The sequence below is a fragment of the Poecilia reticulata genome, chromosome 21 (assembly GCF_904066995.2).
Source record: "Poecilia reticulata chromosome 21, P_reticulata-male-v2, whole genome shotgun sequence".
NCBI lineage: Eukaryota > Metazoa > Chordata > Actinopteri > Cyprinodontiformes > Poeciliidae > Poecilia > Poecilia reticulata.
In genome coordinates this window covers 5,912,397-5,930,758 of record NC_088850.1, presented here as the reverse complement: position 1 = coordinate 5,930,758, position 18,362 = coordinate 5,912,397, and the positions used below count along the sequence as shown (strand labels likewise).

At 36.7% G+C, this 18,362-nt stretch overlaps 1 protein-coding gene across 1 annotated transcript; it reads right to left on the bottom strand.

Moving 5' to 3' along the window:
• Positions 1-589: 589 nt before the first annotated feature.
• On the bottom strand, positions 590-18,307 carry knl1 (kinetochore scaffold 1). Its single transcript, XM_081602444.1, has 32 exons — positions 18,151-18,307; positions 17,393-17,427; positions 17,065-17,101; positions 16,723-16,782; positions 16,510-16,592; positions 16,376-16,431; positions 16,280-16,301; positions 16,155-16,198; positions 16,026-16,078; positions 14,420-15,104; positions 13,508-13,560; positions 13,004-13,382; positions 11,822-11,874; positions 10,480-11,011; positions 10,236-10,282; positions 7,548-10,133; positions 6,333-6,441; positions 6,183-6,241; positions 6,001-6,099; positions 5,797-5,912; positions 5,612-5,702; positions 4,615-4,731; positions 4,441-4,528; positions 4,151-4,213; positions 4,031-4,070; positions 3,843-3,947; positions 3,659-3,768; positions 2,901-2,966; positions 2,666-2,775; positions 1,750-1,871; positions 1,324-1,449; positions 590-811 (listed from the first exon to the last, which is right to left on the bottom strand). Exons 2-32 carry the CDS (start codon positions 17,419-17,421, stop codon positions 715-717), a joined length of 6,237 nt encoding a protein of 2,078 aa, XP_081458570.1. The 5' UTR covers positions 17,422-17,427; positions 18,151-18,307; the 3' UTR covers positions 590-714.
• Between the last annotated feature and the right edge of the window lie 55 nt (positions 18,308-18,362).

Genomic DNA, 18,362 nt, shown 5'->3' with positions numbered 1-18,362 from the left:
ATAGCTTAAAGTTAAAAATTTTGAAACTTAAATTTCCACGTTTTTTCTGACATTCATCTCAAAATCTGAGTTTTTGCAAGTAAACTTTAGACTTCTCAAACTTAGAAATTTCCACGTTTTTCTGAGAAAATTTCTGACAATCTCAAATTTTGAGTTTCTTTCTGGCAAATTTTAAACTTTTTAAACTCAAATTTCGTTGTTTCCTAGAACATTTTTTGAAATGAATCTCAAAATTTCTGAGTTTTTTGGCAGAGGCGTAACATGTACATATTCAACATCTAACTAAACTAGAAGACTGTTTTCAGACTACAGGAGAAAGTGGAAACAAGGTATAATCTCTAAGGAAAATTAAATAAAGCTCAATTTTTATTAGGATATTTTTTTAAGTTTTGTTTTAAAAATTAATAATATTTGAGTTTTCAGATGCTACCGTTAAAAATACATGTAATGTTTTCATTGTTTGTGCTGAAAAGGCCAAATTTTTACATTATTTTTAAACACAATGCACCAAGCTTTGTTCACAAAGAAACTTAAACAGACAATTATGACTATTTGATATTGTGGAAAAAAATAAAAAAAGTAAGCGAAACATATTTATATTTGCTTTATTTTATTTAAAAAATTTAGCCAAAAGTGTTATGTCGTTAATTTCTATATTTACAACGTTTGATTACAAGAACCTGGGATCTAAATGTGATCTGAGTCATATTGATGTTAAGAAAGAAGAGTTTCATGAATTTTCTTGATGATCCTGGTAAACAGGTCCCTTCCCGGTCTGAGCGAAGCCACAACTTCCTCAATCTGTTGGATCCTACAAATAAACCACAATTATTAAAAATTAAACATGTTAGTTGGTACTGACAGAGTTTGAAATGTTACAGTGATACATTTACAACAGAAAAATTCTCAGATCAAGGGTTATCATTTGTATTTTAAGTTTTTTCCTACTTCAACAAACTTAAATCAATGTTGTGGGAAAGATTCAGGTGTTTTAAGGCAAGAAATAATCTAAAAAATGCTCTGATTTCTTCAGATTTGTAACATAAATGCACTTTAACTGAATATTTGAATTACTAAATCTTTACAATTAATTGATAAGACGATAACCATTTTTATCAGTTCTGATCAAGAAGTTTTCTAAAGAATAAAGTCTATGAGACTGTTTTTCCAGCCAAGGAATGGAAAATTATAATGAAGAAGGAAAATGAACTAAAGCCACAGGTTGAAAATATTTTCTCAATGTAATTTCTATCCATAAATTATTTCATCATTTTACTAGTTTACTGAATTTGACCTGTTGATTTCCATCTCTGCTTCACTTACGTTGCGTTTCCGATCAGGTTTTTAAAGCTTTGCACATGGAAGACGCAGATCTGGTCAGTCAACCCGACACCGAAGACGACCTCAAACTTGGAAAGCTTTTTCAGACTGCTGAAGACAACGTGGATTCTAGAGGAAGAAGACAGACGCAAAAAATAGTGTTTATGTTTCCAGAACATATAGGAACCGGGTCAAAACTTAGAGATATTATGTAACGCAACTTTGCTTTTAAAATGATGCAAAACACATTCATCCATCAAGACAGAAAATATGGCAAAAAGTAAAACTGAGCATTTCCATTTTTTTAAATAAAATTCTTCATATAGCCAAATTCTACAGTCTGACAAAAACAACCTATATATGTAGGTGTTTGCAGTAAACTGGGGGTTTAAATGGTTGATGCTGTTTGGTAATGGAGGCGAGTCTTACTGGGTGTGGGAGCAGCTGATGTGGAGGATATCAAAGCGAAGATTTCCCCACATCTTCAGGAGCCGCAGCTCCTCTCCAACCAGGCGGCAGCGGCTCACCACCAAGCTGACGTCTTGGAGAAGCTGCAGGGAAACGGACAAAATACGTCAACTTGCAGCTTTAATTCAACTTAGCAACAGATATGGAAAACTATTTCACCTGCCGTTAAACATATGGACCCCCTTGCAGGGTGACGTCACGCGCACAAGATCCTGCCCCCATCTCAGTCTCCGTGTTTAGCTATCAAACACCGCAGTGTTAGCTTAGCTAACAGCAGCGATAGCTAATCTACCATAGCGTTCACTTATTGCTAATCGCATCAAGCCTGAAAACATAAAATTGTAACGGACTGAATGTTCTGTTCTTTGTGCGGAAAACGTTTGAGTGTTTCTTATTTTCGGTGTTGAATCCTGAAAAGCGGCGCTGTTGACAGTTGCTATGGCAACGAGTCTGCGCGTAGCGTAGCCGACGTAGAAAACAGAGCAAGAGAGAAAAAAAAAGTGGTTTTGAGTTGTTTTTCTGCGCTAATTTCCCTTTCCTGTGGTGCACTGCACTAAACTAATAATACCTACATCTCCAGGTTTCAGTTTGTTCCACCGCGGCAGCGCGACGATAATGGACTGGGCGCAGTCCATGTAAAAGAATCGTCTTTTTTTTTTCCTCCAGCGTTGTGCGCATGCGTGGAATTTCCGGACATACACACCGTCATGCAAGGGGGTTCATATGCTACTACTATTTTAATCAGTCTAATCATTTATAACCAGAAAAGAGCGAGTTAAAGCGAATTTTTCCTACTTTTGTCTGTTTTTAAAGTTTAAGCAGGAATTATAACAGCTGAATGTAACTCTTAAAAACAAACGTGTGTTTTCACACCAACCTTTGGGACGTGCCCACTGGTGGGATATTTCTCCACCCAGTCAGACTCTCCCTCAATGAACTGGGAGACTAGTTGATGAACTAGACGAGCGTGACACTGCGACTTCTCATCTGGTAGGGGAAAAAATGTATATAAAGTTTTAAACAAAATTAGAAACAAACACGATCATGGTCAGATTAAATTAATGCAGGGCCAGATTAGAGATAAACAAGAGCAACACAGATTATTTTCTCACCACTGAGATTAAACTTGAAGCTGATGTTTGTTATTTTCCTCTCAGATTTGCTGTCAGCATCGTTTCCTTAAAAAAAAACATTTAGATATTAGATGAAGCTTCCTAATAAAATGTTTTTAGTAAGAAGAAAGAAAATAATGTAAAGAAAAGAAGAGGAAGAAAATATGAATGATCAGAGGGACGGACAAATGGATAAAATTAATTTTAATTCCTGTTAAAAATAGAAGCTATTCAGCATTTGTTTGTTTTTACTTTAATCTGTCAGTAAATAAGACAAAAAACATCAAACGAAGATTTATGTTAAATTTAACTAAATTAAGATTTTTTAAAGAAAGAATGACAAATGTCTTGTTACCAAGAGTTCATTAAAAATATATACCGGTATATATAAAAATTCCTAAAAGAAAAATAATAGGCTCAAAATATTTTAGATGTTTTGTACTGAAGTCAGACAATGTTTTATCATAATGTTGTGTATTTGGTTCAGTGTTTAGCTGAAAAAAAGAAGAAATTCTGACAGTAGAATTAATTTTTCATTAAAAGAAAAATTTGAATTAAAAATTCTAACCCGCAACTATTTTCACCTCAACAGTTTTGGCCCCCAATTTGTGACATATTACATACAGTACATTTAATAACACAACAGATTTTCCTCAACTGGTCATGGTAACCCCATTTCAAAGATCATCGGTAGGAATAATTTAACTAAATATTAAATATTTAAGCATCAGACTATGAAATAACTAAAAAAATCTCACCTTTGGTCTTTTCATACACCAACCGCAGGAACAAGGTCTTATGGAGGAAAGTGAAAACTGAACAGTTGTCTTTCTTGTCGTCTTTCTCTTCAAGCCTCCATTCATTCAGCCTGATAAAATAAATCAAATTAATCTTCAATATTCTCTGACACAAAAGCATGAACCCCCCTGAAAACAGACGGACATGTTTAGCGCTTCGATGTAGTTTTCCAGCTTCCTCTCTTCAGCTTTCAGCTTCGTTAGTTCACTTGAATTCTTCGTTTTCTCCAAATCCAGTTCAGATGTTTGTCTAAAACAAACCAAAAGTATTTGTCAGACTTAATGAACAACATTAAAACTGAATATGTGCAAATCTTTATGAAGCTAACTCACCTTTCATGGTCAGCCAAAGTCTCAGTGACCTTTGACATTTCTATAAGAAAACACAATTTCATTATTTAGGTTCAAGTAAGTTAGAAAAAAAACAAGTAGATGAGATTTATCACAAATTACCTTCCTGTAGTGATTTTAAACTAGGTTTGTTTTCTGAGCCTTTTTCCACAACTGCATCCAGTTCTGTAGGAAAAGGAAAACACATCAACCTCTCCTTTCTTATGCCGTTTTCTCCCTGAGAGTCTAATTTCAAAGTATGAAACACAAAATATTTCACTTTTACTAGAATAAAGCTAAAGCTAGAATGAAAATCGGTGTGTGAAAAACTAAATACACTGATTATTTAAGTAGAGTTCACAATATGTTGTTTGGAGCGTAATAATTGCAGGTTGTTATTTTCCGATGTGTACCTGCTTCCAACTCGCTGATGCAGCCATCCAGAGTTTGAATCATCTCATCTGCCTGACTGATTGTTCCCTTCAGTTTCTGCTGTTCCTCCTGAAAAAAACAAAAACAAACAAAAAATAAAATAAAATCCGTTTCTGAACACACAACCTTAACGATATTGTTGCAAAGAGTCTCACCAGATTAACTCGAACAAGGTTTGCGTAGAGCTCCTCCTTCATTTCGTGACTCTGAACTTTGCTGTTTTTTCTGAAGAAGTTGTTTCTCTCCTTTAGCTTAGCGCCGAAAGATTTGAGCTGGTGACGACAGCAAAAAAAAAAAAAAAAGTTACACATGGAACAAGGATTTTAGTACCTGAGCGAAGCTGCCCCTTGACCCCCGTCTTCAAATCAGACAAAATTGGTGTCAAACGTTTGTGCAGCAAAAATTTTCGTTTGTGCTGCCATCATTTTAAAGATATAAAGAAAGTTTGATTTCATAAAAATGGGGGGGCTGGTTGACCTTTACACTTTCATTACTATCTTCAAAGCCAAAGAAGCACAAACGAAAATGCTTGCTGCACAAACGTAGCACAAACGTTTGACACCAATTTTGTCTGATTTGAAGAAGGTGGGGGGGGCCAACTTCACACAAGTGGTTTTAGGCTGCTCTTGGCAGTTGGTGGTTACCGTAGCAACCGGTAAGCCATAGCTCCTCCCCTATGCTGCTCTTGGCAGATGGTGGTTACCGTAGCAACCAGTAACTGTTTGCTCCTCCCCCTCTTTCTGTTGCCATTCTGCAACTGCTGTGTATTAAGATCAGCTCCGCGTCTTTTGCTTATATTTTAGACAAATCCAATCATATACAGTGTTTTTCATGAGTAATTTTTCATGAGTAAACTGCTTAAGTTGTAAGCAGTTTACAACTTAACTGCTTATCGAGAGATATTGCTTTGTAGTTTGTTTAGGATTATTTATTATATTTTATTTAATGTTTAGGGGCAGAAGCTGCTGGACTGACGTCAACCAATATCCTCTGTTGTTCGAATAAATACAGTAAACCTGTAATGAAGTCAACCTACTGGATCTGAGACGAATATAGAAAGGTTACACACACACACACACACACATAAACCTGATTAAATTGTGGAAGTTCACTATCGGATTCATGAAACAAATAAGATTCATTCTTTAGTACCTTTTTCTCTGTGAAATGATTCACTTCCTCCCACAAAGATCTATTTACAGTCTTAAGAGGTTTTCCTAAATCTTGCATTCGATACTTCAGCCTGGAAAAGGGACAAATACAAAAACATTGAACCTTGAGCAAAGTGGTATGTTTAACTTTGTGTAAAAAAATAAAAAATAAATTAAAATACATACCCTTCCACTTTTTCTGTGAGGGTCTTGACATCTGCCTCATAAACCGTTTGTTTAGGACGGCTTATATGTTTATCTTTTAATAAATCCAATGCCGTTGCATTTGAGTTGTCCAGAAGCTGCAAAAACAAAATAAATCATAACAATCAAAGCAAAATTTAGCTTTGATTACGTAAATGTGAATATACAAACAAAAATGAGCCGCACTCTGCCAGGAAGGACGCTCTGCCGAGGATTATGGATGACAAAATCTATGCTGAAGAGATTGAAGAACTCCAAAACTGTAATTGTGCCATCTTCGAGTTTCTGAAACCGAGACAATAATGGATGTATACTTGATTTCAAATTGAAATCACGTTTTCAATTTGAATTTGTCAAAAAGGACATACTTTTTGTGCATCGCTGCCGTAGTCTTCAAGCTGGGATTCAAACAGGCTGTGTTTGAAAGCTAGAAAATATTAAAAAGGTGAGAATGACCAATAAGAAACAACAGATGAGTAAGAATATCAATGCCTTCATTTTAAACTGTGACATCTTACTTGACTCTGATGCAATTTCACATCTGCTATTTGTGTTTGTATGCGAGTCGATGGTCTGCGTACGAGCAGCGGCCATGTTGCTTTCATAGTCAACATCAGACTCAGATGCCTACGGAGAAATTAAACAAGAAACAATGAGCAAGAAGTGATTTTTAGACCAATAAGATGTAGAAGAAGAAAAATTGCTTGTTTTAGGGGTGATTTCTAGGGTAAAATATCTGATTCCTACAAAGGATGCATTGTTAAACAGTCTATGGCAGGGGTGGGCAACTCCAGGCCTCCCGGCCGATCTCCTGCAACTTTTAGATGCGTCTCTTCTTCAATACACCTGAGTCAAATAATGAGGTCGTTAGCAGGACTCTGGAGAACTTGACTGCACTGACGAGGTGATTCAGGTGTTGGATTCAAGTGTGTTGGACCAGGGAGAAGTCTAAGAGTTACAGGACACCGGCCCTCCAGGACCAGGATTGCCCACCCCTGGTCTATGGACTATATAAAACGTGGTCATTCCATTTTGTGTACAAAATTGTTCTCACTTCTGCTCAGTTCTGCCTATTTGACCTCCTAAGGTCTCTTGTCACTTTAAATCCAAAAAAACTGCTGCTGGCCACGCCCCCTCAACATTTACACTTGCCCTTGAAAATGGCTGCAAACAGGCACTTTGAAAAGCAGAAGTGGAGCCTCGTTCACAACTAACAAAAAATGCATCAAAGTTTTTCTGTTTTAAAACAACAAAACATTTCTCTTTTCCAGCAGCTATTGTACAGCATACAGTGGTAAAACTAGCTAATCAAATGTGCTGGAGATTTGCTTGGGTTGCTAGGTAACAGTGCTGGGATTCGGTGGGGTGGCTAGGAAACGGCGTAGTGGCCCTTGAATGTTAGTTAATATTTGGGAGGTTTTTGAAACAGCTCATTTTCCAGACACCGAAAATCATTTAATTACTGCTAAAAAAAACAGCAGGGTGTTTGTTTTTAGGAGCAGATGAGACAAAAATGTGAATTTTGCATAATCAGTTCCCTTTAAGAACTTTGTGCCTTTTGTGGCGCCTCACAGTATTTAAGATCTTAACTGAAAAGATTCTGAGGCATTTTGCTTTCATTGCCACTTTGACTTCATTAATGTTGCTCAATATAATATACATATAAAACTTAAAAGATTTAAATGGCAATTTCAGGAACCTAAAAACAAAATCTTAATTTATTTCCGACATACCGGTTCAGTGAACTCTGTGCACATCTTCTTCCGCTTCTCATCCTCCTCCGTCTCGTCTTCATTTTCCACCAGAGACCTCTTTTGTCTCTGGCTGCTGGACACGAAGTCATCCATGTAAGCAATATCTTCCTCCAAAGGCTGGAACGTGGAGAACTGATCGGACGAGTTGTCCTTCTTAGAGAACTTCTCAGGAGTCATGGTGTCAATCGTTTCAGAAAAATCTTCGCAGTCCACCAGTTCTTCATCGTGAATATCAGTGATTTTGTCAAATTGGCTCAGCTGATTGGGAACGCTGACAGTGAATGTCTTTATAGGTTCTTTAACAGCAGATTTATTCAACTCATCTGCTGTGTTTCTTTTAGGGAGTTTTGGTTTAAAGCCTCCCACTGACAGCCTTGACATCAGCTGTTTCGTCTTTAAGCTGAAAGGAGTTGAAATGGTTGCAACAGAGAGTGGTGGTTCTGCTTCTGCATCATTGGTATTCGTTTCCAGTTTGGGATCCAGATGAAGCAATGAAGCTGTGCAGATTTCCACAGCAGCAGGATCAGGAGCCGCATTTATCAACTGGCTCAAGCGTTTCACTTTGGACTGGAGATCCGCTAAACTCTTTCGTCTGGACATCCGCGAAGACAGAACATCGGCATTTTGATCTGAGTTACTGGGTGAGCTTTCCATCTTCTGTGATACGGCCTGTGTTTCTGCTCCAGGTCGATGTTCATCAGACACAGATTCCTTGAAACTTTTTGAATGAGGGTTTTGTTTGGAAGAAACACCTTGAGATGGATCACCTGTAGATGACGCCAATGGATCAGTTTGATCCAGGCTTGCACAGATTTCCTCAGTGTCGGTTTTGGTTTTATTTATCGGCTTGCCCACATCTGAGCCCAAGCTTGAGGATTCATTTTCAGGACCAGTGTCGGGTTCCTGTGTTTTACAGAGGGAATGACTTGAGTCTGGACATGATGGTGTGTTTCTGTTAGCCTCAACCTGGGCACAGCTCGTCTGAAACAGATCGGATTGTGTTGATGGAGACGGATTTGAATCCAGACCACAGTTCCCACTGTCCGTTTCCTTCATAGTGAGGGTATCGTTCATGTTCTCAGAGTTTTGATCTGACATAACAGGGTGTAATAGGGGATTATGGACAATATTTACACTAGGGCAGTGAGTCATATTCATAGTTGCATTATTTGTTGTGAATTTTGTGGTTTTCTCTCCAGATTTCGGCAACAATTTGACGTTGTGACGTAACGCTAGTTTATAATTCTTCGAAATGCTTTTTGTGTCACTTCCTGTCTCATCCACAAAGGTGTTGCTTATCCTCTCTGTGTCAGTGGGAGAAGAGTCCGTACTCTGGTCGAAATCCGTGACGATGCTTACAGTGTGGCTTCGGGTAATATCCATAGTAACATCATTTGCTGCCAGCCAACCCAGTTTCTCTTCTTTAGCAGACGGCGAGTTGACAATTTGGTCTGACAACACATTTGAATTCACAAGAACCTTCCCCGTCAGAATTTTTGTCGATTCCATGTCTTTATCGTTTACCCCAAACCTTACAGTTCTCTCATCATCAGCAGGTAACGCGTCCAGGTTTTGGTGTGGAAGCAGGTCTAAATCGTGTACGATGTTCACAGTGTGACTTCTGGTCACCTCCATGGCTGCCTCATTTACACTGAACCGCACCGTTTTCTCTCCATTTGAAGGCATGGTCAAATTTGGGAAAGACCGCAGTGACAAATCCCTCCTAATATTTACTGTGTGGCTTTTGGTCACATCCATTTCTGGGTCGTTTAGCCCAAACCTTACAGTTCTCTCAGAATCAGCGGGTAAAGTTGCGTCCAGGTTTTGGTGTGGAAGCAGGTCTAAATCATGTACGATGTTCACAGTGTGACTTTTTGTTATATCCATGGCTGCATCATTTGTATTGAACCTCACCGTCTTCTCTCCACCAGCAGGCAGCAAGTTCTCGTTTTGGCTTGAGGCCATTTTTACATCGGTGAAAATCTTGACAGTGTGACTTCTCGTCACATCAATTGCTGCATCATTTGAAATGAAACGCTCAGTTTTCTCTTCATTTGAAGGAATGGCCACATTTGGGAAAGACTGCAAAGGCAAATCCCTCATAATATTCACTGTGTGGCTTTTGGTGACATCCATTTCTGCAACACTTGCACCAAACCTCTGTGTTCTCTCACATTCAGCAGGTAAGCAATCCTCTTTTTTATGTACAAGCACATTTAAATCATGAGCAATGTCCACCGTGTGACTTCTCGTTATATCCATTGCTGCGTCATTTGCATTGAACCGCACCGTTTTCTCTCCATTTGCAGGTAAGGCCACGTTTGTGAAAGACTGCAGAGGTAAATCGCTCAGAATATTTACTGTGTGGCTTTTGGTCACATCCATTTCTGCATCATTTGCACCGAATCTTACGGTTTTCTCTCCATCTGCAGCCAAATCCTGGTTTGGAAGTTGGAAATCACTGCTAATGTCCATCGCGTTGCATCGAGTCACATCCATGCAGACATCAGTCGCGTCAAATCTCACGGTTTTCTCTCTGCCGTCATCTTTAGACCCAAACTCAACCTGAGGAAACAGAATTTTCCATTAAATTTTAATGAACAAGGTAATTACTGCATTAAAAAAAGTTGACACTCAAATATATTTTACTTAAAACTTTAATCTCACCTGGTTTCTTTGTATTATTGTCTTGAGAGAGGTCTTTGTTGAAGTTTCTGCATGTAAACATAAAAAAAACATTTAAACAGAAATCCAGTTTACATTAAACTGGATTATACCACTAATTGTCAACACTTCTAATGTTGACAATTAGTGGTATAATTGTTATTTCAAATGCTTGTAGACATTTTAGAACATGTTAGTTTTTACCTAATAATAATAATAAATATAAAACTGTCTGCCATTACATCACCTGTATAATCTGATGCTCCAAATCCTTCTTTATGCTGATGATGCAAGTTCCTCTCAGTCTTCCCATGAACACGTTGACGGAGCTTAGCTTCAGTGGGTAAAACAGCCTGAAGGGACTCGTGTTTATGTAGCATTTCTTCGCTCACTTCAGCTTCCAAAATGCGTCCTGTCTGAGCTTCAGTCATGTCCATGTTGTCTTCCAGATAAACTGTGAATCCATCAGCCATCATTGTTGGATCAACGTTGCAATCGTTTGGTGTTGATAAACTGAGTAAGGATGAAAATTTGTCTGTTGCTAAATCTGTGGCTATATTCGTGGTGAGGCACTGAGTCATATCCATTGTGACGTCGTCAGCATAGAATCTGATGGATTTCTCCTCGCATGAGGGCGCCATGTTGACGTTTTGGAGTGGATTCGGTTTGATGTTAGTGGAGGTGTGTACGGTGTGACTCAGTGTCACGTCCAAACTGTCGTCATCAGCAGAAAACCGCAACGTTTTTTCTCTGTAGTCATCTGGAGCTGCAACTTTATCCTGTGTAGAAAGACAAAGTCAGCAAAAAGGATATTTTATATTAACAACTGTAGCTCATAAACATCGAAGTATTTAACAATTTGCAGACTAGCCGTACAACTACAGCTTTCTAATCACACAATATTTATTCAAAGATATCTGCACTGCAAAAACACAAGAACTTACCAACTCTATCTGATCTAGTTTCTAGTGAAAATATCTCAGCAAACTTGAAATAATTAAAAACTAACTGAAAAGTAACTTTTTAGTAAGATATAGCAGCTTGTTTTAAGTAAATAATTCCTTAATATTGATGGGAAAGTACTTGTTCTATTGCAAGACAAATTCACTTAAGATTAAGACTTATAAAACAAGATTTATTAAATAAAATACATTTATCAAGTATTCCAAGAATTCCAGTATATTGCTGGAAAGTTACTTTTTTGTTTTATTTCAAGTGTATTAAGATATTTGCACTAGAAACTAGACCAAAAATACTTGGTAAGATCTTGTGTTTGTGGAGTGTTCATTCACCTACTCGTGAATATTTGTTTATAAATATTCAAATTATAAATGGCCGAGAACATAAAGCAGTGTTTCTAAAATCACTAATGACTTAAAACACAATAAATCTTAATTTTGCTAAAAAAACAAACAAAACAGAAACGTTCAGGCAGCATAAAAGTCTTGTTACGGAGAAATACAGGATGTCAAAACACCTGTTTTTCTCTCAAAAAGTGAATTTCTGTCTTAAGCTACAGCTTTTATGCTGACAGATACAAATTTAATTTCTGGGATTTAGACGAATAAAATAAAAAGCAGCTTATTTACCATCAACTGATGCCTTTGTGGCTCCATGTTCAGCTTTGAGGAGGTTTCCAAACCTGGAGAAGTAAAATAAATCACATTAACTATCTGTTTTATCACCGAATGTACAATGGGAGACAACCGTTGTCTTCTTCTGTAAGTGCAATTAAATAAACAGCAAAACCACTTATAATAGCAGAGGACTGCAATAGAAGCACTTAAAATGATAAACATTTTGAGTATTTTATGTTTGAAACTGTTTTGAGGATCAAAAACCCATTAAAGTTTAATCCCTTCCAGATGTGTCAGTTATGAGGATCAAGATATTTTAATGTTTAAACTTTTTGGTTTCCAAAATGATAAAATTTTATTTAAGTTTTAGGTTTTATTTCAGATTTATTTTAAAAATATGGAACAAACTTCCAGAACTCTGCAAAACAGCTGAAACTGAGTTAAATCAAGACTAAAAACCCGTTTAGAGTTGCTTTTGAACCAAAACAAATGAAACATTGACTAACATGTTAGATATGTGTGATTTCGGTGACGGCACTCGTCACAATATAATGTTCATTAAAAACAGTTTTAAAACAGTTAAAAAACAATGTTCTTTATTTTTAAGGACATATAAAGTGGATAGATAATGGTATAACTAGGCCTGTCACAATAAGAGTGTTTCTGGACGATTAATCGTCCCAGAAGTTATCGCGATAAACAATATTGTTGTTTTGAGACAATTTGCCAGTAATATGATAATAATGGCATAATAATGTTTGAACACATTCACAAAGATCAATAAACTTTAAATTCTAATGAACATTTAAACACTGGAACTGGAGGACATTTAAATATCCAAAATAAATCAACAAAACAACAGAAACAACCAATACAATGAATTATGAAGTCTCTGGAAACAAAATTATCCACCAAATAACCGTTTAGTTGAGACCAAAACTCCAAACCGGAGACTTTTATCGTCCAGTTTTTGTAGAAAAACAGTAAATCATAAAATTGGAAATTATTGAGTTTCTTTTAATTTATCATGCGATAATTGATTTATTGGTTATTATGACAGGCCCAACTACAACCACAACAATTTGAGTTATAGTATATATTTTTTTATTTTTACAATCTATATTAATGCTCTTACTCCTCCAACTTTTGTCTATTATCTCCTTACTAAAACCAAACTAGAGGGTTTTTTTGTACCTTTATGATCAGATGACTGTGGTCCATCAATGTGCTGCTGTCCTAATGCAAAGATTTCCTTTTTCTGACTTTGACGGAGACGCTGCATTTCTTCTGAAGGAAGGAGAAACTGAAACACATCATCTGATCCCAGGGCTGTTTGAGCTCCAGTCATATTCGTGCTGAAATCCCCTCCAGGTTTGACAGGAGCTGCCGGGTCGACACCGCTCCTGTTTGGGTAGTTCTCTCGGTCGATGTCATCCGTTGGGATTTTGTGCTGCAGCAGGGAGCGGTCGGCGCCGGCGATGCTTCCCGTCAGATTCTGAGTGATGTCCATAAAATCATCTGCAGTGAACACAACCGTTTTCTCTCTGAAGTCGTTTATTAAACCTGAGCAAACCTGGAAAAAAAACACAAAAAAACCCACAGAAATTACAAAATGTTAACGTCTGGCTGCTTTCCAAAAATCCACAAGTTAAACTTCTTTAAAAAAAAAAAACTTCAGAGAGCATCTCTGAAACTCACCTTATGGCTTTCAAGAGGAGTGAGTACAGAAAGGTTTATTAAAGATTTCTTGGCTGAAAAAGAAAATAAAAATAGTAAATTAACTGTTGAGAAATCCACTATTGAGCTGATAAACCAACTTACAGTGCAGATACTGTTTGTATAATTTTCAGTTTACTGAAATGTTTTTTAAATACCTATTTATATTTTAACATAACAGCAATATCATTCCCAGCTGTGGAGTCTATTATTAAATTTTATGTAAATTTTTAGGCGATTGTAGATAAGTATATCTGTTATTTGTTCCTCTTTTTAAAGTTGGATGTTGAGTCTAAAATAAAACATCCATTCATTCATCAATAGGGGTTATACATGAGCTTTGGCTAATATTTTACATTAAGAAATGTAGCTTAAAAAAAAAAAGAAAAGAAACTATGAGTTTAAATAATGTTTGCCCAGCTATATGCAGCTCTGAAAAAACTTAAGAGGCCATTTAAAATGATCAGTTTCTCTGATTTTACTCTTTATAGGTTCATGTTTGAGTAAAATGAACTTTGCTCTTTTATTCTATGAACTACTGACAACATGTCTACTGACAAAAATTTAGTATTTATGTGCAGAAAATGAGAAATGGTCAAAATAACAAAAAGATGCAGAGCTTTCAGAGCTCAAATAATGCAAAAAAAAAACAAGTTAATGTTCATTTAGAAACAACAACACTAATGTTTTAACTCAGGAAGAGTTCAGAGGTCAACATTTGGAGGAAAAACCAGGAGGTTTTAATGGGGTTCAGTGCAGTGGGCTCTTAGTTTTTTTTCAGAGCTGTATATTCGCACTAAAGACCCATGTTTGTTACTATTTTGGTTATTGACACAATTATGTGCAAAACTACTCATTAAGCTTCAAGAAAGACAGAGATGTGAGATTTCTCACCTTTTCGGTCGTTCGACTCCAGGCTGTCACAGCTCTGTTGCTGGTTCGTTCCTCTGGCTTGTGACTGTCTTTCAGACTTTTCGTACATCTCTTGAGTTGGAAAGAGACACTGAAAAGGATCGTCGTCGTTGTCGTCCAGAATGCAGCCGTTCTGAGCGTCAGTCTCGTCCATGCTCACATCATCGTCTGGACGGAAACCACTTCCATTAAAAGATTCTCCAGTATTCCTGCTGCTGCTCTGAGATTTTGGCACCTGATTTTCTTTGTCAATGTCCGCAGCCAGAGATGATTTTATGTCGTCGGAGGTTAAAAGTGTCATCCCGGTGCTGGATGGACTCAGTTTGGAGAGGCTTGAGAGGAAGTCTTTAAAGCCAGGATCCAAAAGAGGAGCCGCTGTGAAAACGGTTCTCGTTTCCACACTTGAATCTGCTTTTTTATCCAGCAGTGATGCTGACGCCTGATTTGCTCCTTGTACAAAATGCCTGGGAGGCACTTCTGTGAAAACATCGGCTACGTTCCCCCCTCCTGAGAGCAGCAGATCGTAGTTCTGATGGTCTGGATCTCCAAGCAGATCTGCATCACTCTTGATGTTTATGGTGTGACTGTGAGTCACGTCCATGTCGGCGTCCTCTGTGGAAAACACCACTGTGTTCTCCCCAATGCCACTGCCGCTGTCAAAGTGGACCTAGTCAAAGCAAATGAACTCAATGAATATTTACTAAACATAAAAATAAATGAGAAAATAATTCCTTTCATAATAAACTATTTTATATCTGATAATTACATATCAGCTTATTTCTTCAAATAACTTAATTTTTTTGATGAATTATTGTAATGAAAACTAACAAAAATCCTCAAATCTGTTTAGACTAGTCGACTCATACTGAGAAAAAAAAAAACAAAATTACAAACCAGAGTGAATTTGTCCCCCCACTTCTTTAAAATCTAACAAAACTGGTCTCAAACGTTTGAGACCTTTTACGAAATCAAACAAATTTGGTGTCAATAAACTCAGCCAAGTTTGTGGAGCAAAAATTGTCGTTTGTGCCGGTATCATTTTAAATATAATAATAATAATAATAATAAAAAGTTTCCAGAGGTTGTGAAAGGTCAATGAAAATCTGTTCATGTTGGGACTGTGAATTTCATTTAAAAATGCTGAGGTGCTGCACAAACCAGCACAAACTACATCGAGTTGATTGACACCAAATGTATTTATTTTTGCAAATGTGAAAGGGGCTGGGAGGATTGACCTTTCATGACCTCTGGAAACATTTCTTAATATCTTAACGATAGCAGCACAAACAAAAAAATTTGCTGCACAAACATAGCACAAAAGATCGAGACAATTTCATTAGATTTGAAAAAGGTGGAAGGGGGGGTGGGCATCATCACTCAGCTAGATTACAACCCCTAATTGAATCACAACTACAATCGCCTTCATATTGTTTCTCGGGAGTCACATAACCTCACTTCTTTACAGTAAACTGTGGGTAGATCAGAGAAAATACCTTTAAATCATTTGTTGTTAGAGTTATGAAATATCTCTACAAGTACCAAAACTACAAACTAAACTAAATAACCAGCATCTGAATTTCACACTCACCATTATTCTTTGTTGAGACGTATGTAGAGGAGCATTCAGCAGGGTGTCTATGCCTACGTTCAGAGAGCTGAGTTACTAAAAATACTAAAAACAGACAAAAACTACTAACAAATAACACAATATTCCTACCCATGATCTGTGGGCTTGTGTCCTCAGCTGTCACCACCTGAACCCTTAATTAAGACAACAAAACGTGTACACGCTCAAACAGACGCAAATAAATTAACTGATATTTATTAAACTGCTCTCTTTACCTGTTTTGTGTTGTTGCAGTGGCTGTGATATAAAACAGAAGCACAATTACAAACAAATAGGAATAAAAGGGAATAATGTATAATTTTCCTGCATACCTGGTGCCATTAGCTCTTGAAGAGGGTTACGTGCAGGCGAAGCATTCTTAGCATCCCTATTAAAACCAAACGAGCTGATTGGGTAAAAACGATTTCAACTTGAAACGTAGAAGGTGTTTTCTTCTTTCACTCACTTGGCAAACAGCAGAACGTCGTTGGCTGGAGCAAAACTCACTCTCCTCGAATTTCTCTTTTCAACCGGTTTGGCAGTTTCCACCTAGCGGAGATTAAAAAAAATAAATAAATAACTGAACAAAACGCGTCTTTTTTAACAGTTCGTATCATTATTATTTTGCAACATTTAACATGCTGCAACAGAATAAACAAAACCTGGGCATTTCAACTACCTCATTTTCTTGTTGCTCTGAGTCCCGCAGTAATAATGATTTCCGTGGTGCCTTTAAAATCTGAAAATTTTAATTTAGGAAATTAATTTTACATGTGAAATGTATGTATCTCATGTTTTTTTAATACAAACACAGGAGTTCACTCATAACTTATTACAGATATTTCTACAGTGGTCAAGATGTGAACAAGGAACCATGAAAAATGGATGAATGACAGAGAGATGAATGGATAAAAGGTCAGACGGATGAAACAGGAAGTTTCACACCCTCTCTTTTGCCTTAGCTAATAAAACCTGGAAGGATTACGTGTACTTTCTGTAATAAACTATTTGTAAAACTTACAGAAGAAATGCGTCGCTTGGAACATCCGCTGCCTTCACTGTACCAAAACACACAAATTATTATTCGGTCAGTTTGTTTTCTTAATTTAAGTCTTTATCTGTACAGAAAAATGTTATGTAAAAACAATAAATTCAACATATGCTTGATATTCTGCAGTTATATCATGGCTAAAATGTTCAATTCATCTCTTATTGTAGATGAATAAATAAAAAAATTCTTATATGCAAAATCAATCAATGAACTCCTTTTACACATGTGTACTTTTAAATCTTGTACCTGTAGGGAACAACCATAAATAAAACTCTAAACAGAAATATCTTTTACTTACACATTCTTTCCTGCATCCACAGGTTCCATCTTTACCTGTAAAAAATATTAGATCAATAACTAGAACATAAATGTACAGATTTAAATGGTTTGGATGGGCATGTTCATGAACAAAAGGCCAGAATTTTTTTTACTGATAACTCATTTAATTTAAAAGGGAATTTTACTGTACATTAATAAAGTTATTTTATAGCTTTTAAGGAATGATCACACCTGGAGTAGGTTATTCTTCACAAGAAAACTACTTGATTACGATTAGCAAAGTCTTACTCTCCTTGCGAAAATACAACAAAGTCTGTTTTTAAGTGTTTGTATCATTTAGGTCCAGCTTTATTAAAACTCCCCACTGTTTAAAACTGGTTCAAATTACATTATGTTTCCAAACACCGCTTATAGTTTGTGCAACCTTTATTCACATAGAAGCGCAATGTAAAGGCTAAGCTACGTTAGCATCCTACTAACCAAAGATCAACTTCAGATCAAACCGATCTTTCAAAATAACCCCATATTCATTAAAAACATTGAATTTAAGAGTCGGATGCTAACATTAGCGTCTTTGTTGAATCACACATAATTAACATAAACATAACCTAGACCTTGTGAAAAACATTGAGAGAATCTTTGGCTTCATTTTATATACATAAAGAAATGCATGTTTCAATATTGCTAACATTTTTAACAGAAACAGTTGTTGTCACTAGCTTTAAAGTCAACAAGCTATTGATAAAATGCCCGTCAAACCAGTATTAAGCCACGTACCTTATTCACTGTAAATCAACGTCTTCGTTCTACACCAGATACATCTGTGTTAATACTTACTAACTATCGTAAAAACGTTTTATGAGACATTTGTTTTTTGATAGTGCGCGATTCTCCAACCTAAAGCTAACGTCTAAAGTTTTGAATTTAGCCGCCTCCACACATGCGCAGTAGCTCTGACAGTGCTCGTCTCGCGGCTTCTTTTTTTATTG

Bases quoted from the DNA above. Each gene is read 5' to 3' on its own strand.
- knl1 (XM_081602444.1), bottom strand. From the start codon at position 17,421: ATGGAACCTGTGGATGCAGGAAAGAATGT. The intron at 6,442-7,547 runs GTATGTCGGAAA...ATTTCTCCGTAG, and splicing joins GCACAGAGTTCACTGAACCG to GCATCTGAGTCTGATGTTGA. The intron at 1,872-2,665 runs GTTGGTGTGAAA...GTTTCCCTGCAG, and splicing joins CCAGTGGGCACGTCCCAAAG to CTTCTCCAAGACGTCAGCTT.